The sequence below is a fragment of the Gorilla gorilla genome, chromosome 1, assembly GCF_029281585.2.
Source record: "Gorilla gorilla gorilla isolate KB3781 chromosome 1, NHGRI_mGorGor1-v2.1_pri, whole genome shotgun sequence".
Taxonomy (NCBI): Eukaryota; Metazoa; Chordata; class Mammalia; order Primates; family Hominidae; genus Gorilla; species Gorilla gorilla.
This window is the reverse complement of record NC_073224.2, coordinates 210,640,165-210,664,926: the sequence shown is the minus strand read 5'-3', so window position 1 is coordinate 210,664,926 and position 24,762 is coordinate 210,640,165. Positions and strand designations below refer to the sequence as shown.

The 24,762-nt window shown below is 49.1% G+C and overlaps 1 protein-coding gene across 20 annotated transcripts in view; it reads left to right on the top strand.

Annotated features, from left to right (window-relative positions):
* Positions 1-24,762, top strand: part of PTPRU (protein tyrosine phosphatase receptor type U) — a 90,173-nt gene that overhangs the window by 55,131 nt on the left and 10,280 nt on the right. For 5 of the 20 annotated variants that reach the window (XM_055389830.2, XM_055389837.2, XM_063700983.1 and 2 more), the window contains 11 exons: positions 144-301; positions 12,139-12,329; positions 13,061-13,136; positions 13,640-13,716; positions 15,414-15,431; positions 19,018-19,054; positions 19,730-19,827; positions 19,917-20,033; positions 20,826-20,980; positions 23,591-23,780; positions 24,271-24,420. In XM_055389830.2, coding sequence (XP_055245805.2) covers positions 144-301; positions 12,139-12,329; positions 13,061-13,136; positions 13,640-13,716; positions 15,414-15,431; positions 19,018-19,054; positions 19,730-19,827; positions 19,917-20,033; positions 20,826-20,980; positions 23,591-23,780; positions 24,271-24,420 — 1,267 coding nt within the window. The remainder of the gene's footprint in view (positions 1-143; positions 302-12,138; positions 12,330-13,060; positions 13,137-13,639; positions 13,717-15,413; positions 15,432-19,017; positions 19,055-19,729; positions 19,828-19,916; positions 20,034-20,825; positions 20,981-23,590; positions 23,781-24,270; positions 24,421-24,762) is intronic. The other 15 variants (XM_019013904.4, XM_055389874.2, XM_004025321.5 and 12 more) reach the window with 7 other exon arrangements.

Here is a 24,762-nt window from a genome sequence, read left to right as displayed (position 1 = left end):
AGCCCTCAGCATCCAGAGATGCTTCTAGGACAGCTGCTGGCTCCTGGCCTTGAGGTCCCCTTACTCCAGGGCCTCCCCAGCCACCTCTGGGTGCTGTCCAGCCCCACACAATGCCTGTGTCTCCCCTCAACCCCCCTCTCCAGGAAGCCGGTGAACATGACCAAGGCCACCGTCAACTACCGCCAGGAGAAGACACACATGATGAGCGCCGTGGACCGCAGCTTCACAGACCAGAGCACCCTGCAGGAGGACGAGCGGCTGGGCCTGTCCTTCATGGACACCCATGGCTACAGCACCCGGGGTGAGTGCCCGGCCCTCCTACCCCTTCTTCATGGCTCTGGGGCTCCCGACCTGAGACAATAGGGTCCCCACATCAGGTGAGTTCTGTAACACCTGCAACCAAAAGTGAAGCATCTATGGTGCTCCTGCTGGATACCTTCTGGATACAGAGCCAGCACAGGTGGCGTTTTTGCATTGTGTACTAGAGGAGCTTGCAAGGAATTCTGCTAGTAAAAGAGGAATGCAAGGTCCATTGTGACAATCGTCAAGGAGGAGGTGCTGCTGTAGGATCAGAGGGATCAGAGTGGCCTCACCCCTTACTGAGTACCTGTTATGTGAGAGGTGGGGATACAGTGGCTGAGAGAGACCGATATAGAGTCAGACCTGGGCTTACCTCTCCCTTTCTTAGCTGTGTGACCTGGGCCAAGTCACTTAAGCCCTCTGGATGTCTGTTTCCTTGTGTATAAAATGGGAATGCAGATTGCCTCTGCTAGTAGGGCCAATGTGAAGACTAAATGAGATAATGTGTGCAAAATCACTTAGGGCTGTGCTTGTATTCACAGAATATAGTGAGTCAGCCGTTATGTACTAGGTCTGTGTCATAACTTGCTTCATCCCACATCTTTTTATTCTGTTTAGTGTTGATTTGTACAGAAGAGAATACGTAATGTTTATGAAAGTCATAAAATCATAACAATACAACAAACAGCAATGAACCTCATTGGTGAATTAGAACATCATCTTGGTACACCTCCCTGGCTATATCCCCTACCTCTTTCTTAGATGTAAATATTCCCTTGAAATTGTTGTGTGTGTTTTTTTTTTTTTTGAGATGGAATCTCACTCTATCACCCAGGCTGGAGTGCAGTGGCATGATCTTGGCTCACTGTAACCTCTGCCTCCCAGGTTCAAACGATTTTCCTGCCTTAACCTCCCAAGTAGCTGGGATTACAGGCACCTGCCACCATACCCGGCTAATTTTTTTGTTTTTTTGAGACGGAGTCTCACTCTGTTGCCCAGGCTGGAGTGCAGTGGCGTGATCTTGGCTCACTGTAACCTCTGCCTCCAGGGTTGGAGCAATTCTCCTGGCTCAGCCTCCTGAGTAGCTGGGATTACAGGTGTGCGCCACCACACCCAGATAATTTTTGTATTTTTAGTAGAGATGGGGTTTCACCATGTTGGCCAGGCTGGTCTTGAACTCCTGACCTTAGGAGATCCACCCACATTGGCCTCCCAGAGTCTTGGGATTACAGGCATGAGTCACCGCACCTGGCCAGTTTTTGTATTTTTAGTAGAGACAGGGTTTCACCATGTTAGCCACGCTGGTCTCGAACTCCTGACCTCAATTGATCTGTCCGCCTCAGCCTCCCAAAGTGTTGGGATTACTGGCGTGAGTCACTGTGCCCAGCCTCCCTTGAAATTTGTGTTTATAATTTTCCTACCTTTTTCGGGGGTAGTTTTTCGTTTTTTTTTTTGAGACGGAGTCTCCCTCTGTCACCCAGGCTGGAGTGCAGTGGCGCAATCTCCGCTCACTGCAAGCTCCGCCTCCCGCATTCATGCCATTCTTCTGCCTCAGTCTCCCTAGTAGCTGGGACTACAGGCGCCCGCCACTGCGCCCAGCTAATTATTTGTATTTTTAATAGAGATGGGATTTCACCATGTTAGCCAGGATGGTCTCGATCTCCTGACCTCGTGATCCACCTGCCTCGGCCTCCCAAAGTGCTGGGATTACAGGCGTGAGCCACCGCGCCCGGACTTTTGGGGGTAGTTTTACCATGTGTACATATATCCCCAAACAACGCATTGTATAGTTTTGCTCATTTTCATCCTTTATAAAAATGAAATCACACACTACTTCTTAACTCCACATCATATTTAAATTTACCCATGTGGATGTTTTCCTGCAGTTCATTTACTTTCTCTGATGCGTAGTTTCCCATTGTATGGCTGTATCACAGTTGACTTCTCCATTCTGCCATCCATGGGCATTCGATTGGTTTTTAGTTTTCTTGTTATCACAAATGAGACTGCTGTGAATATTCTGATGTGGATGTCTAGATGCACCTGCACACAAGGTTCTAGAAATAGAATTGCTGGATTATGGAGTACGTGCATCTTCAGCTTAATAAGAGTGCCAAGTTGCTTTCCAAAGCAACTGTGCCTGTTTTCTTTCCTAGCAGCAGTGTGTAAGACTTTCTGTTGCTCTACATCAAGATCAAAATTTGCCAGCCTTTTTCACTTCTGCCACATTAGTTTGTATAAAATGGTAATTCTCTGTAGTCTTAATTTGCATTTCACTGATGACTAATGAGGTTGAACGTATTTTCAAGTCATCAATGGCCATTCAGGTCTCTTTTTCCGTGAAATGCCTGTTCATGTCTTTCACCTAATTTTCTATTGGGTTTTCTGTTGCTTTCTTAGTGGTTTTTAGGAGTTCTTTATATATTTAGGATAATAATCATTTGTCACTTGTGAATTGCAAATATCTCCTCCCAATTTGTGGCTTATCTTCCTAGGTTATTTATAGTGTCTTTGGATGAACAGAAGATTTTTATTTTCGCGTATTTAAATTCATCAGTGTTTTTCTTTGTGATTTCTACTTTTTGTGTTTTTTAAAGAAGTTTTCCCTATCCAAAGTTATAAAGTATTTTTTGCTTTTTTTCTAGAACTTATAACATTTTACATTTTATATTTAAATCTTTATCCATCTGGAATTGATTTTTGTGTGTGGTGGTATAAATTAAGGATTTTATTTTTTCCATGGTGATAAGCCACTGTCCCAGCATCATTTATTATAGTTCACGCTTTCCCTGCTGATTTGCAGTGCCATCTTTCTCGCACACCACATTTCTACAGATACGCAGATCATTTTTCAGTTCCCTGTTTCTTTCATTGGTCGGTTTGGTTGATTCCTAACCACACGGTCTAATTATCGAGGCTATTTAAGTCTTGATATCTGAAACATGAAGCTGTGCCAACTTTGTGCTTCATCAAGGATGTCTTGGCTATTTTTGTTTTCGTTCTCTCTCTCTTTCTTAATGTGATAGGATCTAGCTCTGTCACCCAGGCTGGAGTGCAGTGGCACAATCTGGGCTCACTGCAACCTTCGTCTTCCGGGCTCAAGCGATCTCCCACCTCAGCCTCCCGAGGAGCTGGGACTACAGGGGCGCACCACCATGCCTGGCTAATCTTTGCATTTTTTTTTTTTTTTTTTGGTAGAGATGGGGTTTCACTATGTTACTCCAGGCTGGTCTCAAACTCCTGGGCTCCAGTGATCTGCCCGCCTCAGCCTCCCAAAGTGTTGGGATTACAGGCATGAGCCATCACGCTCGGCTAATTCTCTTTGTTATAAATTTTAGAGTCATCTCTTTAAGTTTCTTGAAAAACTTTGTTGGATGGTTTTGTATTGAATTTATAGATCAATTTGGAAGAATCGCCATCTTATGAAATTGTCTTTCCACCCATGAAAGTGATGTATATTGCCCCATTTATGTAGGTCTTGAATGTCTTTCAATAATTCTCTCCATAAAATCTTGTACATCTTTTTTTAGATAGATGTCCCTAGGTTCTTTATTTTTGACTTCTATTGCAAATGATACACTTTTCAAATATTACATTTCCATTTCTTATATAGAGAAATGCAGTTTATTTTTGATTGCATATTGATCTTACATTCATACCTCTTTTTTTTTTTTGTGAGACGGAGTCTCACTCTGTCACCCAGGCTGGAGTGCAGTGGCGCAATCTCAGCTCACTCCAACCTCTGCCTCCCTGGTTCAAGTGATTCTCCTGCCTCAGCCTCCCAAGTAGCTGGGATTACAGACGTGCGCCACCACGCCCAGCTAATTTTTGTATTTTTTTTTAGTAGAGATGGGGTTTCACCATGTTGACCAGGCTAGTCTCGCACTCCTGACCTCAGGTGATCCACCCACCTTGGCCTCTCGAAGTGCTGAGATTACAGGCATGAGCCACTGTGCCCAGCCTTATATTCATACTTCTCGATATGCTTTCTTATTCTCATTTGTCTGTAGAATGTTTCAGGCTTTCTGAGCAGTTAAAGGATCTGTGAATATCCTTTGCAGAAGAAATAGTTGTTTCTTCTTTCCCACTTCTTATTCTTTTTCCCCATGTTTTTTTGGCTGGGACCTCCGGTACTGTGTTGAATAGACTGGTTGTAGCTGGAATCCTTGTCTTCTTTTCCTGACTTTAACAGGAATGTTTCTAACATTTAAACACAGAATGAAGATTGCTTTGGGGTTTTGGTAGAAATGTTTTTATCAGGCTAACCAAATTCCTTTTAGTTTTTAGTTTGCTGAGAGGTTTTAAGTGGACATTAAACTTACCAAATACTTTTTTCTGCAATTATTGTGATAATTATTTTTTCCCCTTTTGTCTGCTAATGGGATGAGTGACATTTTTAGATTTTTAAAAAATTACCTTAAATTCCTGGGATAAATTCAACTTGGTCATGATGATTATGATGTTTCCTTTCTTTTCTTTTTTTTTTTTTTTTCTTTTTGAGATAGGGTTTCACTCTGTTGCCCAGGCTGGACTATAGTGGTGTGATCATGGTTCACTGCAACCTTGACCTCCTGGGCTCAAGTGATCCTCCTACCTCAGCCTCCTGAACAGCTGGGAGTACAGGTGCCCACTGTCATGCCTTGCTACTTTTTTTTTTTTTGTATTTTTTGTAGAGACAGGGTTTTGTCATGTTGTCCAGGTTGGTCTTGAACCCCTGGGCCCAAGCGATTTACCTGTCTTTGCCTCTCAAAGTGCTGGGATTACAGGTGTGAGCCACCGTGTCTGGCCAGATTTTAAACTTCTAATTTGATATATTTAAAGGACTAAACAACTATTCAGGCTTTCTATTTTTTTAAAAATAGAAAGTTATATTTTTGATAAGTTATATTTGTCTAGGTATTTGGCCATTTTATTTATGTTTTTAAACTCAGTGTTATGCACTTATTAATCATATTCTCCTTGTAATCTCTCTCATTAAATTTTCACCATTTTATACCATTTTACCCTGCTTAGTAGCTGTTTTCTTTTTTTTGAAACGGGGTCTCACTCTGTCGCCCAGGCTGGAGTGCAGTGGTGCAATCCTGGCTCACTGCAACCCTCTGCCTCCCGGGTTCAAGTGATTCTCCTGCCTCAGCCTCCCTAGTAGCTGGGATTACAGGCACCTGCCATCACGCCTGGCTAATTTTTGTATTTTTTGTAGAGACGGGGTTTCACTATGTTGGCCAGGCTGGTCTCGAACTCCTGACCTCAAGTGATCCACCCGTCTTGGCCTCCCAAAGTGCTGGGATTACAGGTGTGAGCCACCGCACCTGCCTGCTTAGTAGCTGTTATTAACCCTTCAGCTTACAAATCAGGAAACAGAGGCTTGGAGAGGGGAAGTCACTTGTCCAGGTTAAACAGCCAGAAAGTGGCAGAGTCAGGACTTAAATGCAAGTCTTTCTGAGTTGCAAATTTGTTTCTACTGCATCATGCTGCACCTTGAGGGATGGGTAGGATTCAGACCGCAGAGATGGGAAGGAAAGGGCATGTGTAGAGGAGGCACCGTATGTGCAAATGTGTGGTGATAGGCATGGGAGGAGACAGGGAGAGGTGTGACTGCACTAAATCCTCCAGTGGGTGCTAGAGAGAGTGGGATATCAGGGTGGTGTGGGCTCATGCCTAACTGCTGAGTCTTGTTGAGAGACAGAGAGAGGCAGGAAACACGGGCTCTGCTCCTGGGATTCACTGATGAGTTGGGGAGTCAGGACTGACCCAGGGAAGTCGGGACCAGGCTAATTGCTATGTGGATAGTGGGGACGATCAGTGCTGTTAGTTTTGAGAAAATATGCCCTTGGGCAGGAGTGGTCAGCATTTTGGTGAGATGGGTATGGTTGACTGATGGTGAGGAGGAGGGGGCACTGAGCTTGGGCAGAGGTGATGGTTGGAAACTCAAAAGGTGCTAGGCGCAGTAGCTCACACCTGTAATCCCAGCACTTGAGGAGGCAGAGGCAGGCAGATCGCTTGAGGTTAGGAGTTCAAGACCAGCCTGGCTAACGTGGTGAAACCCCGTCTCTACTAAAAATACAAAAATTAGCCGGGGATGGTGGCAGGCGCCTGTAATCCCAGCTACTTGGGAGGCTGAGGCACAAGAATTGCTTGAACCTGGGAGGCAGAGGTTGCAGTGAGCCGAGATCACTCCACTGCACTGCACTCCAGCCTGGCAGACAGAGCAAGACTCTGTCTCAAAAAAAAAGACAAAAAAAAAAAAAACAAAACGTGTCCAGGAGATGAGCTGAGCTGTGCCTCAGCACCTTCTCTCTCTTTATTCTTCTCTGCCCTCCACTTGCTGGTCTGCCTTCCACTTTCTTCTTTTCCAAATAGTGGAGGCCAGGTTTTTGTGGTTTAGAATGGAAAGCCATGTTGATTTTGGTGGATCCTTCTATGCAAATTTTAAATGAAGGACTTATCACTGTGGGTAACTGGTGGCGGGGCTGGTGTGAAAAAGCCAGCTGGAACCTTCCCAAGGTGTTGGAATGAGCCCTGTTGTTTCTGAAATCCTGCCTGCAAAAACCCTCAGATCCTCCTGGGCCTTGTCCGTCTGGAGCTATTGACTCCTGTGGGTGCCAGTCGGTGTTGGCCAAATTGTTTGTCAAATAAGTGCCAGGTTTTTTCATGCCCATCAATGCCCCTTAATCAGGGAAGCAGAGAGAGCAGTGGGGACAGCAGGGTCTCAGAGTCAGGTGGATTCAAGCCTGGGTTTGAATCCTAGTGCTTCCATTTAATGAGCAAGTAGCTTAACTCTTCTGGGCCTCAGTTTTCTCGTTTGCACAAGAGGAACAATGATAGTGCCCCTGCCATACGGATATTCTAGGGAATAAATGACTTAAGAATTGTGCTGGGCACTCAATATGTTAGATATGGCTAGCTCTTATTACAGGCTGTGCTTCTGTAGGAAAGAAACTTACTTGCTAATTGCAAACAGTGGAGGAAAAGTTTGGGGTGCTACCAAATTGAATAACTGGGGGCCTCTCCTCATCTGAGGGTGATGGGAATCAGGGAAAGTGCCATCACTGAGGGAGGGCTGAGGATTTTCATTTCCAGAAGAGGAAACTGAGACCCAGAGAGGTCAAGGAACTTGAGCCAGAATTTGAATTCAGGTCTCTCTGACTCCAAACCTAGTGTTCTTTTTTCTGGGCCTCAGCCCTCCCCATAAAGCATCAGCTGTCCAGTGGTTACTCACAGAAGATGTTCCACAGTCACGATGGTGCTAGGAAGAGCCTGGGAGAGTCCCAAAGTGGAGACTTTGAAGGTGGGCCTATGGGCAAACTGGTCCTTAGGGGTAGGGGATGGGGTGGGGTAGGAAGTGTGTCTCAAGTCCCACAGGGGAACTCATAGGCAAGGAGAGTAGGGACCTGTCCTCTCTGGGCCCAGGAATTGGAGGGTCCTTTTGGGAACATCATCATCCCTTCCTTTCCTGATGGTCTTATTTGTAGAACATCTTGTGTTATTCTTAGGCTCAGCTGTCAGCTGCCCAGATGTGGCTCTGGCTTTCCAGGCGGGACTTTTTGCTTGTCCTCAGCCACTGTGCACTGATTGCATGCCTCCTTGTGGGGCTGTGCCAGGGCTGCCAGCCTTTCAGGATCTCTGGGATAAACTCTTTGATTCTCTGCCACCCTCATTTGCTCCTTTCTCTGCCAGGAGAGCTCTCTGTGGAGCTGTCGGCCCACTTTCCACAAAGAGCATGAGGGCTTCTCCATCTCGCCAGTTTCTTCTCTGAGTTCTTTGAGCCAACAGAAGTCCCTCTTCTTGAAACCGTTGCACTTGCCTGGTGGTGCGTTACGGACACTCCTTGGAATCATCTTTTCAAGCTGCCTTTTAGGTCCCAGACCCAAGATCTTACAGCAGAGAAGGACCAAGACTCTTGTCAGCCAGCTGCCATGGCTTTCTGGCACTCAGGGGCTTCCTTCCTTTCCTGGAAATGACTAGTAATGTCAACAGTTGCCCTTGCAGGTGCTCGCTGTGTGCCAGGCACTGGGCTGGGTGCTTTATATACATTATTATATTTAATATTTACATCATCATATTGGACTATAACAATTTTTACCTTCACTTGACATGTGAGAATGGAAGTTTGGAGAGAGTAGGTAACATCCCCACGGTCACATACAGAGCTGGGAATTGATCTGAAGTCTTTCCAGAGCCCATCTCTCAGTGTCTACATTGCACTGTGTTCTCCTGAGGATGTTTCATGAAACAGACAAGAAAAGCCCTCCGTGGCAAAAGATGTTTATGAAACATTGCTGTTTCCACTCCTCTCTTGAAGATTTAAAATGCAAACAAACATGCCGAAAGCCCTGAGAGGTCTTGCAGGGAAGAAACCTGTTTGTTTTTGTTTAAACCAGAATTTCACAGACTCCTTTAAAACACAGAATTCCTCTTCCTCCTCTTGCTCTTCTTTTTAATGGGACACCACTTAATCATCTTGCATACCTACAATTTTCTGAAACACTTTGGCAACCACCATATTAGGCCAGTCTTTTCTCTTTGGACCTCAGTTTCCCCATCTGTAAAATTAAGGGTTTGGGCATCCCACCACAATGGCATAACTGGTACTTGATTTGTCATCCAGCTATAAGCAACCAGAAATCCAGCTAAAATATAGGAATCAAGTGCTTTCAGACATTGAACTATAGGCAGCTGAAGACCGTGGTTCCTGAGAGCAGAGAAACAAATGAGGTGAAGTTATCTTCAAACCATGGCACAGGAAGGTGGAACCCAAGCACAATGGGGCAGCCTCCCTGACCTGGTTGGAGTTTGAGGAAGTTGAGCTCATCAGGGGGTCTCCTGGTGATCCTGCATTCATTCTGCCAGTTAGTTGCTGAGTAGGAATTCTAGGCCAGGCACCGGAGAGGGTTCTTGCCAGGAGGGTCATTTCAGTTGAGAGTTGAAGGATGAGTATGAGTTCATCAGGCAAGAAAAGTAGGGGGAGGAGGAGTTTTGGAGGGAGAAGGACAGCATATGTGAAGGCACAGGGAGTGGGGGCAGGTTGTCTAGGCCCCACTGACAGTGCCCCACTGGATCCTGCCAGCTTAGATCTGGGCAGAGATTGGCTTGAAAATGTGGGGAGGGCTGGAGTTGAATAAGCCCCTCATAGCCTCACCCAGAGCAGGAGGAGGGACATGCGTACAGTCATGCACCACATAATGAAGTTTTGGTCAACAATGGACCACGTATACCATGGTGGTCCTATAAGATTATAACGGAGTTGAAAAACTCCTATGACCTAGTGACATTGTAGCCATCATAATGTCATCGTGCAATGCATTATTCACTTGTTTGTGGTGAAGCTGGAATAAACCTACTGCATTGTCAGTTGTAAAAAAGTCTAGCACATACAATTATGTGCAGTAGATAATAGTTAATGATGACCGTGTTACTGGTTTATGTATTTAATATACTATTAATCATTATTTTAGAGTGTACTTATTTTTAAAAAAGTTAACTGTAAAACAGCCTCTGGCAGGTCCTTCAGGAAGTGTCCCAGAAGAAGACACCATTTTCTTTCTTTTTTTTTTTTTTATTATACTTTAAGTTCTAGAGTACATGTGCACAATGTGCAGGTTTGTTACATATGTATACATGTGCCATGTTGGTGTGCTACACCCATTAACTCCTCATTTATATTAGGTGTATCTCCTAATGCTATCCTTCCCCCCTCCCCTCATCCCACGACAGGCCCTGGTGTGTGATGTTCCCCGCCCTGTGTCCAAGTGTTCTCATTGTTCAATTCCCACCTGAGTGAGAACATGTAGTGTTTGGTTTTCTGTCCTTGCAATAGTTTGCTCAGAATGATGGTTTCCAGCTTCATCCATGTCCCTACAAAGGACATGAACTCATCCTTTTTTATGGCTGCATAGTATTCCATAGTGTGTATGTGCCACATTTTCTTAATCCAGTCTATCACTGATGGACATTTGGGTTGGTTCCAAGTCTTAGAAGGCAACGTTTTCATAGGTGATGTCGGCTACATGTGTGTTATTGCCCCTAAAGACCTCCCAGTGGGACAAGATATGGAGGTGGAAGACAGTGATACTGATGATCCTGACCCTGTGCAGGCCTAGGCTAATGTGTATGTGTGTGTGTGTGTGTGTGTGTGTGTGTCTTAGTTTTTAACAAAAAAAATTTAAAAAACGAAAAGAAATTTTAAATAGAAAAAAGTGTATAGAATAAAGATAGAAAATATTTTTGTATAGCTGTACTATGTGCATGTCATTACAAAAGTCAAAAAATTCAAATTAAAACATTTCAGTAAGCTAAGATTAATTTATTATTGAAGAAGGAAAACTATTTTTAAATAAGTGTATTGTAGCCTAAGCATACAGTGTTTATAAAGCTCACAGTAGCGTACAGGAATGTCCTAGGCCTTCATATTCACTTACCAGTCACTCAGTGACTCACCCAGGACAGCTTCCAGTCCTGCAGCTTCATTCATGGTAAATGCCTTATACAGGTGTATCATTTATTATGGTTTTTTTTTTTTCTTTTTTTTGAGACAGAGTCTTGCACTGTCACCTGGGCTGGAGGGCAGTGGCGCGATCTCGGCTCACTGCAACCTCTGCCTCCCAGGTTCAAGTGATTCTCCTGCCTCAGCCTCCCAAGTAGCTGGGGTTACAGGCTCGTGCCATCATACCCAGCTAATTTTTTGTATTTTTAGTAGAGACAGGGTTTCACCATGTTGTCCAGGTTGGTCTCGAACTCCTGACCTCATGATTCACCCGCCTCGGCCTCCCAAATTTCTGGGATTACAGGTTTGAGCCACCACACCCGGCCCATTTATTATTTTTATAGCGTATTTTTACTGTGCATTTTCTATGTGGAGATACATAAATACTTACCATTGTGTTATAATTGCCTACAGTATTCAGTACAGGTTTGTAGCGTAGGAGCAATAGGCTATGCCGTGCAGCCCAGGTCCATGGAGTAGGCTCTACCATCTGAGTTTGTGTAAATACACTCTGTGGTGTTCGCACAAAGACCAAATCACCTAACAATGCATTTTTCGGAATGCATCCCTGTTGTTAAGCGATGCATAAGTATTAAGTGAGTGAGTGGGCGTGCGTGTCCCAAGGCGGGTGTGGCTATTTTCTCAGTCCCAGGACCTGATCTCCAAGACCAGAGTGGGACGTCCTTGGGAATGCTGAGCAGAGCCGCCGGGGACGGGGTGGTCCTGGGGGCTGGGGGGAGGATGGTTTCCCAGGGTGCGTGAGGAGCTGTGGACCTCTCCACCCACTCCCCCACTGGCTGCGGCCCCGCACAGGCTGACGGTGGAACTGCCTGCGCGGGAGAAAGGCAACTGCCTGCGCAGGAGAAAGGCGCCTATTCGGGTGCCTGGTGTTAATCTGCAGAGGGGTTGGCAGCAGCTGCTAATTTCTGATTTGCTTGTCTTTGAATGGGGGTAATTGCTGGGAGTTGCCAGTGTTCCAGGTTGTTCTCTGGAAGAGGGGGAGGAAGAAGCGGCTGTCATGGGCTCTGCAGAGCGCTGCCTTCTGCAGGTAGCATGGTGAAGCCTCGCTGGATAGAGTGAGGGGATAATGAAATCTAGCCAGGCAGGGCTGCAAGGGCCCTCGGAGGCCACCTGATCTGACCTGCTCATTCTACAGGTGGAACCGAGATTTGGAGGGAGGGAATGTGTCCAGGACCACACAGGGTGGGCCTGGCTAGGCTGCTTGGCTCCAGCCAACAACCCAGCTATCCTTGGCATTGGCTGTGCCTCCCCACCCCCATAGACCCCAGTCTCTCCAGGACCCCCGAGGCTGGGGCATGTGTGTCAAGAACCCTTTTGTCTTTCTCTGACTGCAGGAGACCAGCGCAGCAGTGGGGTCACTGAGGCCAGCAGCCTCCTGGGGGGCTCCCCGAGGCGTCCCTGTGGCCGGAAGGGCTCCCCATACCACACGGGGCAGCTGCACCCTGCGGTGCGTGTCGCAGACCTTCTGCAGCACATCAACCAGATGAAGACGGCCGAGGGTTACGGCTTCAAGCAGGAGTATGAGGTGCACGCCGGCCCCGGGCCAGCAGGATCCCTGCAGAGGCCTCACCTGGCTCTTACTCTCTGTGGACTCTGACCCTGGCAACCCTCAGCCTAGTCCTGGTTGGACCCCTGCTCTGACAGTTCCCAACTCAACCTTTTTGACCTCGACTCTGACCCTCATCCTAATTTTAGACTGATTTGGTTTTTCACTCTCATGCTAACCCTGATTTGAAATCTGACCTTGAATCTTGTCTCCATCTCTATGTGGACTGTGATCGGGATCCTTATTCTGTCCCTAAACTGAATCTGCCCACCAACACTGACCTTGACCTAATCCCAGCCTGACATTGATCCTGACTGTCATTCCTAAGCTCCATTTGAACTCTGGATCTCATCCCACCTCTGTCTGGACTCTGACATCGCCCTTATCCTAATCTAAATCTGACCTCACCATTACCTTCTTTCTAACTGTTATTCTAAGCCTGACCCTTATTCCAAAATGTCTTTGAACCCTGACCCTCTTTTCCTCTTTTCTCATTTCCCTTCCCCCCACATGCCTTGGTTTTGACCCTGGTCCCTGGCTGATAAAAGGACCCACAGTGACACAGTGACTTTATCTCAGGCCCAAGTTCAGCTTGAATCTGGCCTTTATCGTCCCACCCCCATCCTGCCTACATCATCCCCACTGAGGGGAAGGGGCCCTATCAGTGAGGGTCCCTCTCTCCCACTGACCACCACTTTTCTTTCTGGTAGAGCTTCTTTGAAGGCTGGGACGCCACAAAGAAGAAAGACAAGGTCAAGGGCAGCCGGCAGGAGCCAATGCCTGCCTGTGAGTCCTGGGGAAGGGCCTGGGGTCCAGGGCAGTGGGTGGGAGGGTATCAGGAGGGGGAGCACAGCCAGGGTGAGCTGGGGCAGCCTCAGAGATGATAGTAGCATTGGCCACCTTTTATTGAGGGCCTACCACACGTCACGCCCTGTGCTTGTTTCATTTATTCCCTTCAATTTCCCTGTGAAGCGGGAAATACTATAATCCCTGTTTTACAAATAAGGAAACTGAGGCTTGGGAGATTAAGATTCCGGCTTAAGGTCTCAGAGCCAGTAATTGCCTGAGCAGCATACACTCTTTAGGCCTCCTTGACTCCATAGCCCAGGCTCTACCCCCTGGCGTGTTCTGCCTCCCATGGTGCCCAGAGACTACTGGTAAGCCCTAAGACTCTAGGTTCCCTGGCTGCCCTGCCTGTGCCCTATCCCCTAGCCTCCAGGAATCCCTCCTTGACTGCCTAGCTCTGGGCTCCCCAGTTCAGCCCCTGCCCACCTGCTCTGTGTTTACAGATGATCGGCACCGAGTGAAACTACACCCGATGCTGGGAGACCCCAATGCCGACTACATTAATGCCAACTACATAGATGTGAGTGCCTTGCCCTGTCATTTCTGCAGACCTGGCCCTGCCTGCTCCAGGCTTACTATCCAGGCAGGGCAGAAACCTGTCCGGATAAATGGGGGTTCAAATGGCTGAGTTCGGAGTGCCCCTATCTCTGCAGCCAGTGCCAGGGAGCTCAGAGGAGGGAGGACAGTGGGCAGCAGCTTCTGGAAGGCTTTCTGTAGGCTGGAGTTGGCCTGAGAGATGAGGTGCTTTAGAGAAGCAAAGCAAAGGGAAGAGGCAGACAGCTAGGCCAAGAGGTGAGGAAGGCGGGAGGCATGGAGAATGAGATTCTCATCGTGCACCACGAGGCTGAAGAGGTAGGCAGGGGCTGGATTGTGAAGACCTCAAATGGCGGGCTCAGGAGTCGGGGCTTTTTCCTAGGGGCACCAGGGAGTTGTTAAAGTGTTTTGACCATGATCAGAGTGGTCCTTTAAGAATAATAACGCACATTTATCCAGCACGTACTGAGTGCCAAGCACTGTGCTAAGCACTTTACACCCAAGATCTCCTTTTCTGTAATCCCTCCACCCACCCTTTGAGGCAGTTAGCACCATGACCTCACTTTACAGGTGAGGAAACCGGGGCTCAGAGACGTGGAGCGACTTGTCCCAGGTTGCACAGCTAGTGAGTGGTAAAGAAAGGACTCAAATCTCAGCCTGTCTGTGTCTCTAAAGCCTTTGCTGCTGTGAGGCTGTCCTGCCCCCTGCTGCAGCAGCAGGACTTGGATGGATTGGAGGGAGGGGCCAGAGACAGAGCAGGCAGCCAGGAGGCCTGGGCTTGGGTGTCAAAGAGAGGTGATGAGTCTACTTCCTAGGTGTGGAAGAGGGGCGAGGCGGGACAGGGCCCCTAATCCCTACAGCAAACCAAGTTTGGGAGAGCATCATTTAATCACGTATGAAATATATTTTGAGCACTTCCTTTGTGCCATGCATTGTGCTGGGCACCAGGGATACAGATGTGAACAAGACAGTCATGGCCTCTGCTTTCCTTGAACATATCCATTTGAGTGGGTGAGACAGATAGACATGTTTACGGATCAAAATAACTTCAGATTAGATGAGCAAGTGCAGGCCAGGAGAGAGATCACACAGCTTGAGTGTTACACAGCAGGCTAGTGGCAGAGCCAGGGCTGGTGTGGTGGGCTTTGTGGAGGAAGCAGGGCTTGAGCTGCCTCTGGGTGGCTGGAGAGGAGAGGGAAGAGTGTCCCGGGTGGGGAGCTGCCTAAGCAAAGGCCTGGGGGGCCAGGCAGAGCAAGGCACAGGTCTGGGAGCCGAGGTAGTCAGGGCCTCTGGAGGTGGCCTCTCCTCTCCCTCTTCTTCTCCTCCTCCTGGGGCCAGATGTGCCATGCCATGTTTCCCAGAATCCCTTGCTGCCTCCCCCACTCATCCTGTCCCTTGGTTGGAGTCAGGGCCAGGCCCAGCCTGGCAGACTTGGGCAGCTTTGGTGACAGCGGGCCTCTCCTTGGTCTTGCCAAGGTCCCAGTTGGCTTCTCTTGGGCCCTGGCAGGGACATGCCACTCCCCACTCTGTGGCTCAGCCCGGCCCGGCCTGCCCGTCTCCGCTCTGCCTGACCTGCTCACATCGCCCATTCTGGCCACTCCTGTGCTCCGTCCACCTCCATCTGCCCCTGGCCTAATATCTGTCTCTTTTGCTTTGTACTGTTTCCTCACTGGAATCATTAAGATTCGGATAAACCGAGAAGTAAGTATCTCTCTCCCCTTCTCCTCCTCCTCCTCTTCCTCCTGTCTGTCTGACTGGCTGTATCTCAGACTCTCTCATGGTCTCTGGCTGTCTGTCTCTCTGTCTCTGTCCTTCCTTTCTACTTATGTGCCCAGCACCAACCGTCCATTTCAGCAGCCTGGCCAGGGGCCGCCCGGGGCTGAAGATTCGAGAGTGTTCCTATTGTAAGCAGTTCCCTCCCATCCTCCACTGCCTTGAGCAGGGGCAGCAGTGTTGGGGGTGCTTCCCCTACCCATTCTGCACTGGTCACCACAGTCTGTCACCTTCCTTCCCTGGCTCCGCCATTCCCAAAGAGTCCTCCCTAGCTGCACCTTCTACAGGACCCTTTGGAGGGTGCAGGGGAAGCTGCCCTGGAGGGCCCTGTTTCTGCTGCTTAAGGGTCAAGATCTTGGACAGCCCCAGGTCAGCCTCCTAAAACTACTTTCCCTAGTGTTCAAATACCTTCATGATCAGTTTGTCTGAAACTCAACCCTGACCATTTTACCCTCAATTTAGCCTTAATTTGAATGTTTTTTGGTGGAAGCAGTTTGGATAGTCTGTTTTTAAACATTATGCTTTTTTTTTTTTTTTTGAGGTGGAGTTTCGCTCTTGTTGCCCAGGCTGGAGCGCAGTGGCACGATCTCGGCTCACTGCAACCTCTGCCTCCTGGGTTCAAGTGATTCTCGTGTCTCAGCCTCCCAGGTAGCTGGAATTACAGGCATGCACCACCATGCCCAGCTAATTTTTGTATTTTTAGTAGAGATGGGGTTTCACCATGTTAGGCTGGTCTCAAACTCCTGACCTTAGGTGATCCACCTGCCTTGGCCTCCCAAAGTGCTGGGATTACAGGCATGAGCCACCACACCTGGCCCATTTTTTAGCCTTTTAAAATTAAAAAAACTACCCTAATTCATCTAGCTATTCTCTGATTTGATTTCTTTTTTCTTTTTTTTTGAGACAGGTTCTTGCTCTGGAGTGTAGGGGTGTGATCATGGCTCACTGCAGCCTTGAAGTCCTATGCACAAGCAATCCTTCTACCTCAGCCTCCTGAGTAGCTGGGACTACAGGCGTGTGCTGCTATGCCCGGCTAATTTTTTCCTTTTTTTTTTTTTTTTTTTTAAGAGATGGGGTCTTCTCAGCACTTTGGGAGGCCAAGGCAGGCAGATTGCTTGAGTCCAGGAGTTCGAGACCAGCGTGGGCAACATAGTGAGATTGTCTCTACAAAAAATACAAAAATTAGCTGGGCGTGGTGGCTCATGCCTGTAGTCCCAGCTACTGGGGAGGCTGAAGTGGGAGGGTTGCTTAAGCCTGGGAGGCAGAAGTTGCAGTGAGCTGAGATCGTGCCATTGCACTCCAGACTGAGCAACAGAGCCAGTCCCTGTCTCAAAAAAAAAAAAAAAAAAAAAAAAAAGAGAGAGAGAGAGATGGGGTCTCAGTATGTTGCCTAGGCTGGGGATTTTTAATACATATATACCGTTTTCATAATATTTAATGACTGGTGATTATTTGCTATTTTGTGGGTGCTTTTTCCATTTTGTCTCCTTTTTCTTTTAAAAAATATATTTCTTGGCTGGGTGCAGTGGCTCACACCTGTAATCTCAGTACTTTGGGAGGCTGAGGCAGGAGGATTGCTTGAGCCCAGGAGTTAGACCAGCCTGGGTAACATAGTGAGACCCCGTTTCTACAAACAAACCAACAAACAAAAATTAGTTGGATGTAGTGGCCTGTGCCTGTAGTCCCACCTACTTGGGAGGTTGAGGTGGGAGGATTGCTTGAGCACTGGAGGTCGAGGCTGCAGTGGAGACAGTGGCATGGAGCAACAGCAGGAGGGAATTGGGCTAGACGTGGAGAAGTTCCAGTGCTGAGGGCTGAGAGTCACTGGGAGGCTTTTCGTCATTAGTCACTTTGACTATGTTTTGGTCATTTTCGTGGGAACAGTGAGCAGGTATCCAGCAGAATCTCTGAGTGTTTGTCTTGCTATTATCCTCATATTGCAGAGGAGAACAAAGGCTTAGAGAGGCCAAGAGCCTGGCTACTCAGGATGTTTTGAGGCCAGCAATATGGACACCACCTGGGAGCTGGTGATGCATAATCCCGGGCCCCACCTCAGACCTTTGAATCTGAATCTGCCTTTTAACAAGATCCCCCGGGAGATTTATGTCTCAAGAAAGACTGAGAAGCACCTTCTCAGCGCTCAGAGTTACACAGCTACTGCTCGGCATAGCTGTGGCAGGGACCCAGGTCCATTCAACTCCAAGACTCAGATTCTTCACCCCATAGTCAATTGCCTTCTGCCCCAGCAATTCTTGACTTCCATTTGATACACTTGATTCATTTGTATCTTCAAGGATACTGCTTCAGCTTTAAAATAGTAGTAGTAATAATAATGGCTATTACTGAATAAGTACTGACTTTGTGCTAGACACAGTGGCAGACATTTAACATACTACTTTATTTGCTCCTCACAACAGCCCTCAGAGGTAAATGCTGTAATTATTCCATTTTATAGACATGAAAATGGAGGCATAGAGAAATGAAGGAGTTTTTGCTCAAAGGCACACAGCTAGTGAGAGGTAGAGCTGGGATTTGAACCTTGGCAGTCTGGCCCCTGGGCTCCTCAGGCCTGGGAAGTTCATGAGACCGGAGGAGTTGCTGGGAGCTGTGTTGAGGGTGTAAACTTGAGGTAGGGGGCTGGGCTAGTTTTCTCAGCGCCAGCCTTGCAGTACTAATTCCCCTTTCCTCATTGCCCGCATTGATGCCCTTGGTATCTGGTGAATTCTTTTGCTCAGAAAGATGGCCTTGTGGCAGGACCTCATGGGTGGCTGTGGCCCTGGGGTGGCTTGTCAGAGGGCAGGTTTCTCTCCTCAGCTTGGGGGCTCTGGGGATGGAGAATGAAGTAGCTCTTGGCCTCTCTCTCGTGGGAGGTGGTACAGGTAAAGTGCTTAGCACAGTACGTGACCATAACAGGGTCATTATTATTGATCTTAAAGATTTTAACATTTTATCCAAGGGCCATGAGTAATGTCTGTGCCCATATACTTCCATCCTGAAGCCCTCATCTAGGCCCCGCATGCTCTGAGTGACTGAGGAGTAAGGGGGAGGGGTACTGTCCATTCTGGTTATCCCAAGTGTGGGGGCTAAGATAACTGACAAGCTCTGGTTATCCCACGTGTGGGATCTGGGTTGATTAGAGCTTCTGGAACCCTGGGAACAGGGCAGGGCCATTGGGGACTCTGTCTCCGAACAACAGCCTGGCTGAAAGCAGATGCCTCTCTCCACTTTATGGGTGGGGGGTCCCTCTAGGCACATAAAGGAGTCATGTCCTCCCTGGGGTTGCACAGCCCAGGTTGGATTAAGCCCACGACTCTGGTGTCCCAGCTGTACTTCTCCACTTCCTCGGGGACCGGGGGGGATGCAAAGTCATCCTGCTTAGGAGGTCCTAGGGATGCGAGGGAGCAGTTCCCTGGTGGGGAAGGGGTTCTGCTGCTGGGAGGGGAGGGTAGAGGAGGTGTGAGGGAGTGAGGGGCTACTCCCTGGGGTCTAACCGTGCTCTCTCCTCCTGTTCCAGGGTTACCACAGGTCAAACCACTTCATAGCCACTCAAGGTACCTGGCACCTCTGCCCACATGCGCCTTCCCATGTGCCTCCCAGCGTGCTGGAATGCCCTCAGCTTGCCTTTCTGCCTCCCCTGCTGATCCGCTTGATTCCTGAATGTCTCCCCACCGTCGCCATATTCTGGCTCCCTGCTTGTTCATCTGCTCCCTATTCTGCTGGATCTCTTGGAATCTGGCCAACTGCGTTTGTCCCCTCTTTGTGTTTGTGTCTCCCTGATGTGCTCAGTCCATCTGTTGCTCCTGGTCTACCTGCCTGTCTCCAAAGTGGTGTCTGTAAAAGGGCCAGCTGGGCTCAGGCCTCATGGGTGTGGGTTGGGCCTCTTGGTCTGGTGGCTGCCTGGGTTCTTCTGTTTGCATCCCTTTCCACGACTGTCCATCTGTCTGTCCCTCCTGGACACTCATGCCATTGCCCAACCATCTGGTCCTCCTCCAGGGTCCCATTCAGGATGAGCGGGCTCTTTAGCCAGGCCCTCTCCTGATGCTACCCAACCTCAGGGCCCTACAGGCCTGCGCCAGCCGCAAGCTGGGTGTTGTGGGCAGCATGAAGCCCCCATTGGGGCTCAGGAGGCCTCCTGGCCTGGGGTGTGGTGCTGGATGGTGCTGGATGTGCTGACCTGGGGTGGAGACCTTGTCTCAGGGACAGGCACCCTCTGCCTGCATCCCCAGGGCCGAAACCTGAGATGGTCTACGACTTCTGGCGTATGGTGTGGCAGGAGCACTGTTCCAGCATCGTCATGATCACCAAGCTGGTCGAGGTGGGCAGGGTAAGCCGGGCTGTGGGGCGAGCTGGGGCGCATGGCAGGCCAAGGGGGCAGCGAAGAGCCCACTGAGTCCCGTCCTGTGGGGCCTCCAGGTGAAATGCTCACGGTATTGGCCGGAGGACTCAGACACCTACGGGGACATCAAGATTACGCTGGTGAAGACAGAGACCCTGGCTGAGTATGTCGTGCGCACTTTTGCCCTGGAGCGGGTGAGTCTCCCCACCGCCTGTTCCCTGCAGAGGGTGCCTGAGCAGGGATCAGAGCCCACTCCCACTTCCCCCAGCCCTGGGAGCAGGAGGGTGAGGAGCGCACCACTGCCCATCCCAGCAAGGAAGCTACTTGGTCACTGTTGGCTGGGAGCACTCTAGAAGGGCAGGAAGGTCACTGCCTTTGTTGGTGCCCATAGGAGGAAGCTGAGACAATGAAGGGGGTGACAGTATCTGCCAGGTGTTGGCTCCTACTCTGTGCTGAGCCTGTTATAAATATTGTTTCAGTCCTGGAAAGCTCTGTGGGATTAGCCCAGATACAGAAAGTGAGGCTCAGAGGGCTTATGCCAGGCAGGAGAGGCCACATAGTCAGTGGCTGGCTGGCGAGTCCTGTCCACGATCCCATTTGATCTGCTCTGTAAAGTCCTCAGAGGAAAGATAGTTTTTTTTCCTTTAAATTAAGACCCTGGGAGTCAAAATGATATATGTTTACACAACAACCTGGTGGCAGAGGTGAGTATTTCATAGCCCAGGTTTAGGCATCAGGCAGACCATTGTCCAAATCCTGCATGTTGTTGGTTTCTCTAACCTTGGGAAAGTGGTTTCTCCTCTTTGAGCCTTAGTTTTCTTGTTTGTACAATGGGACATTAATACCTACTTCATCAGTAAATTGATCATTGGGATTAGTTGAGATTATACAATGAGATGCTTACCGCAGTGCCTGGCACACAGCAGGTGTCTAATGGTGACAGATGCTGCCAGGGACTCTGATTATTATTCCCATTGTCTCCCCAGAGAGGCTACTCTGCCCGGCACGAGGTCCGCCAGTTCCACTTCACAGCGTGGCCAGAGCATGGCGTCCCCTACCACGCCACGGGGCTGCTGGCTTTCATCCGGCGCGTGAAGGCCTCCACCCCACCTGATGCCGGGCCCATTGTCATCCACTGCAGGTGGGGGCACCGGGAATCCCAAGGAGAAAAGGGGCCCTTCTCCCTGGGAAGTTGGGCTTGGGGTCAGGTTGGTTCAGGATCTGTAGTGGGGACCAGGCCTGGGTTCTCCTGCTTAGAGACGGAGTGCAGGAGGGAATGACCCCCAAAGGCCCTGTCCCCTTTGGCCTTTGGCTCTGAGGTTGGCATCTTCATGTGCCCCCCAAGACCTGTGAAGCCCCTTGACCCAGGTGCTGAGGAGGCACTGGAGATAGGGAGGGGCCTCCGGGCCGGTGAGGCGCCAGGCATGATTGAGTTCTGCCTGCTTTCAGTAAGCAGCTTTTTGTTGCACACCTGCTGCGTGCTAGGCCTGGCCTGGGGGTGGGAAGGACTTCACTTCTCTCCACCAAACCCAGTGGGCCTTGCCCACCCCTTGGCTTTCACACCTTCTGCAGACCCTGACTGGCTCCCGTGACCCCAGCTGCCCCTCCTCTCTCTGCTTTCTCCCTGGCTCCACATCTTTCTCTTGCTTCTTAAATGGGGACCCAGTACGCTGTCCTGGCCTGCCCTGTGTCTCCCCCTGGAGAGCGTAACCCCCAACCTTTGTGGCTTTGTCCATGGCCTCTGTGTCTCATTGCGCTTCCTCTACTGTGTTCTTATCAGCTCCCCAAATGCCGCATGGTAGAGTCGTCCTCCCTGCCCTGCCTCCTAAACCAGCTTCTCTTTGATTTCTTTAGGCCTCTTTAAGATGCCATCTTTTAAAAACAAAACTTTATTGATATATAATACACTTAAAGCAAAGTGCAGAAATATGTTTAAAAATATGAATTTTCATAAACTGAGCACACTTGTGAAAAAACCAGCTCTACGGAGATTAAGAAACAGAACATTGGCTGGGCACAGGGGCTCATGCCTGTAATCTCAGCACTTTGGGAAGCCAAGGTGGGAGGATCATTTGAGGCCCAAAGTTCGAGACCAGCCTGGGCAACATAGTGAGACCTCATTGCTACAAAAATAAAAAAATTAGTGGGTTGTGGTGGCACAAGCCTGTAGTCCCAGCTACCTGTGAGGCTGAGGTGGGAAGTTTGTTTGAGTATGGGAGTTCCAGGTTACAGTAAACTGTAATTGCACCACTGTACTCCAGCCTGGGCAACAGAGCGAGACTCTGCCTCTAAAAAAATTTTTTTTTTTAAAGTTAAGAAAGGAGCAGAACATGAACAGTTCGCAGAAGCCCCCTTGAGCCCGTTTCTGGCCTGAATTCCCCCATCCCCAGTCCCAGAGAAATCACTATTCTGACTTCTAAAGCACAGTTAGTTGCATATGTTTTTGGACTTGTCATAAATGGAATCATACAGCATGTGCTCTTTGCTGTTTGTCTTCTTTCCCTCAGCCTTAGGTTTGTGAGGCTCGTCCACAGTGGATCATCTTCCATCAAGTGAATAAATGACAGTGTGTTTGTCCGTTCTGCCATGATAGGCATTTGGGTTGTTTCCAGTCTTAAGCTATTATGAGTAGTGCTGCTAAGGACATTTGATCGTATGTCTTTTGGCCAAGAAATGTATTTCTTTCTGTGTGGTATGTACGTAGGAGTAGAACTGTTATCTGTGTGAACGTTCAGCTTTAGGAGATATTGCTGAGCAGTTTTACAAGGGGGTTGTGCTAAGTTAAGCCCCACCAGGGGTATATGGGGTATTCAGTTGCTATATGTCCTCGCTAGCACGTGGATGCCACTGTTTTCAAACCTGAAATCTTGCTGTCATCTTTGTCCACTCTCCTTCCCCCTCAACTCTGCACAACCTTGCGTGAGGACAAGGATCTTGATGTGCCCCCAGTCAAGTTAGGGAGACAGCCACATAAACAATGACCATGTAGCAGGAAGAGTGTTTTATTGAATTAATTAATTTTTTTTTTTTGAGACAGGATCTTGTTCTGTCATCCAGGCTGGAGTGCAGTGGTGTGGTCTTGGTTCACTGCAACCTCCATCTCCCGGGTTCAAGCGATTGTTCTGCCTCAGCCTCCTGAGTAGCTGGAATTACAGGCACGTGCCACCACACCCGGCTATTTTTTGTATTTTTTGGTAGAGACAGGGTTTTACTATGTTGGCCAGGCTGGTCTTGAACTCCTGACCTCAAGTGATCCACCCACTTCGGCCTCCCAGAGTGCTGGGATTACAGGCCTGAGCCACCATGCCTGGCCACGAAGAGTGTTTTAATAAAAACCTGCCCACGTTGCTTTGGGAACTCAAAAGAATGACATCATCCTGGAAGGGTCAGGGATGCTCCAGTGGCTATGTGAATGGGTATGAATGTGTGGGCTTTTCAAGGATGTGTAGGAGATTTGGTGGTTTTCAGGAGGAAAGAACATTCTTGAATTAGCTCGGAGGATCATCATTCCTGTTCTCTCCTAATCTAAGTTGCTAGGTTGAGCCAGTGTCACCTTTGCATTCTCCCCACCCTCTCTCCTCTCCTTCCCTGAGGCCCATCCCATCTCTGTCCTCTAGCACATTTCACTAGAGCTCTTCCATCCAGCAGCCTGCGTCCTGGCTCCTTACTCGGGGAGGGGCAATCATCTCTGTGTCCATGTCCCCTGTATGGTGTAGACATGGCCAGTGCCCTCCTCTCTTCTTCTCCTTAGTCCCGGGCTTCCTCCCCAAAGCTCTGACCTGGTCCGGGGCCGCTCTCTCTCCAGCGCGGGCACCGGCCGCACAGGTTGCTATATCGTCCTGGATGTGATGCTGGACATGGCAGAGTGTGAGGGCGTCGTGGACATTTACAACTGTGTGAAGACTCTCTGCTCCCGGCGCGTCAACATGATCCAGACTGAGGTGCGGGGACCTGGCCCTGTCCCCACCATTACTTCTAGGACTGGAATTTCTCGTGAAGGATCCTGGAGCCGGCAGGGCATGCCCAAAGGGTGTCCTGAGGCTCTTGCTTCCCTCAGATCATCCCTGACCTTGGGCCGCCAACCGCATAGGGTCATCCTGGACTGCTCCCCTGTGTTCTGTTGGGTGGGGTCAGACAACCAGTCCTGTAGCTGACGTACCTGGGATTGCATCCTCAGTGGATGTGTGACCGTGAGCTGTCCCCCACCTCTCAGAGCACTCACAGAGTTGTTATAGGGGGTAGGGATGAAATAGGAGATAAAGGGGCATGTCCATGGAGGTTGTTTCAGGTAGGCTTGGTCCAGCCTGTAGTAACATGGTTGGCCTCCACCTCAGGACACCCTGCTTCAACCTTGAGCTTGCTTAAGCCCCATCACCACAGATCTCCAGCTTCTAGGCCCCTCCTCAGCCTCATTCTCATCTCCTGTTCCAGGAGCAGTACATCTTCATTCATGATGCAATCCTGGAGGCCTGCCTGTGTGGGGAGACCACCATCCCTGTCAGTGAGTTCAAGGCCACCTACAAGGAGATGATCCGCATTGATCCTCAGAGTAATTCCTCCCAGCTGCGGGAAGAGTTCCAGGTGGGGGATGAGTGCGTGTGTATGGGTGTGTGTGTGTGTGTGTGTCTGTGTGTGTGTTGAGGCGTCCTTAATACTGCAGGAGTCATTGAGGGCCAAGAAGCAGGGACCAGCCTGAGGCCACAGCTGGAGGGACAGAGCTGAGCTACCAGGAAGGACTTTGGGACAGCGGAAGATGGGGTGCATCAAAGCAGTTAAGAGCCCAGGCTTTGAAGTCAGATAAACCCAGGTTCAAATCCTGGCTTACCTAGTTAAGAGCTGTGAGTATCCTTGAACAATTCCCTTTACCTCTCTGAGCCTCAGTTTTGTTACCCAGAGAAGAGAAGTAGTTAATATGTCCCTTGG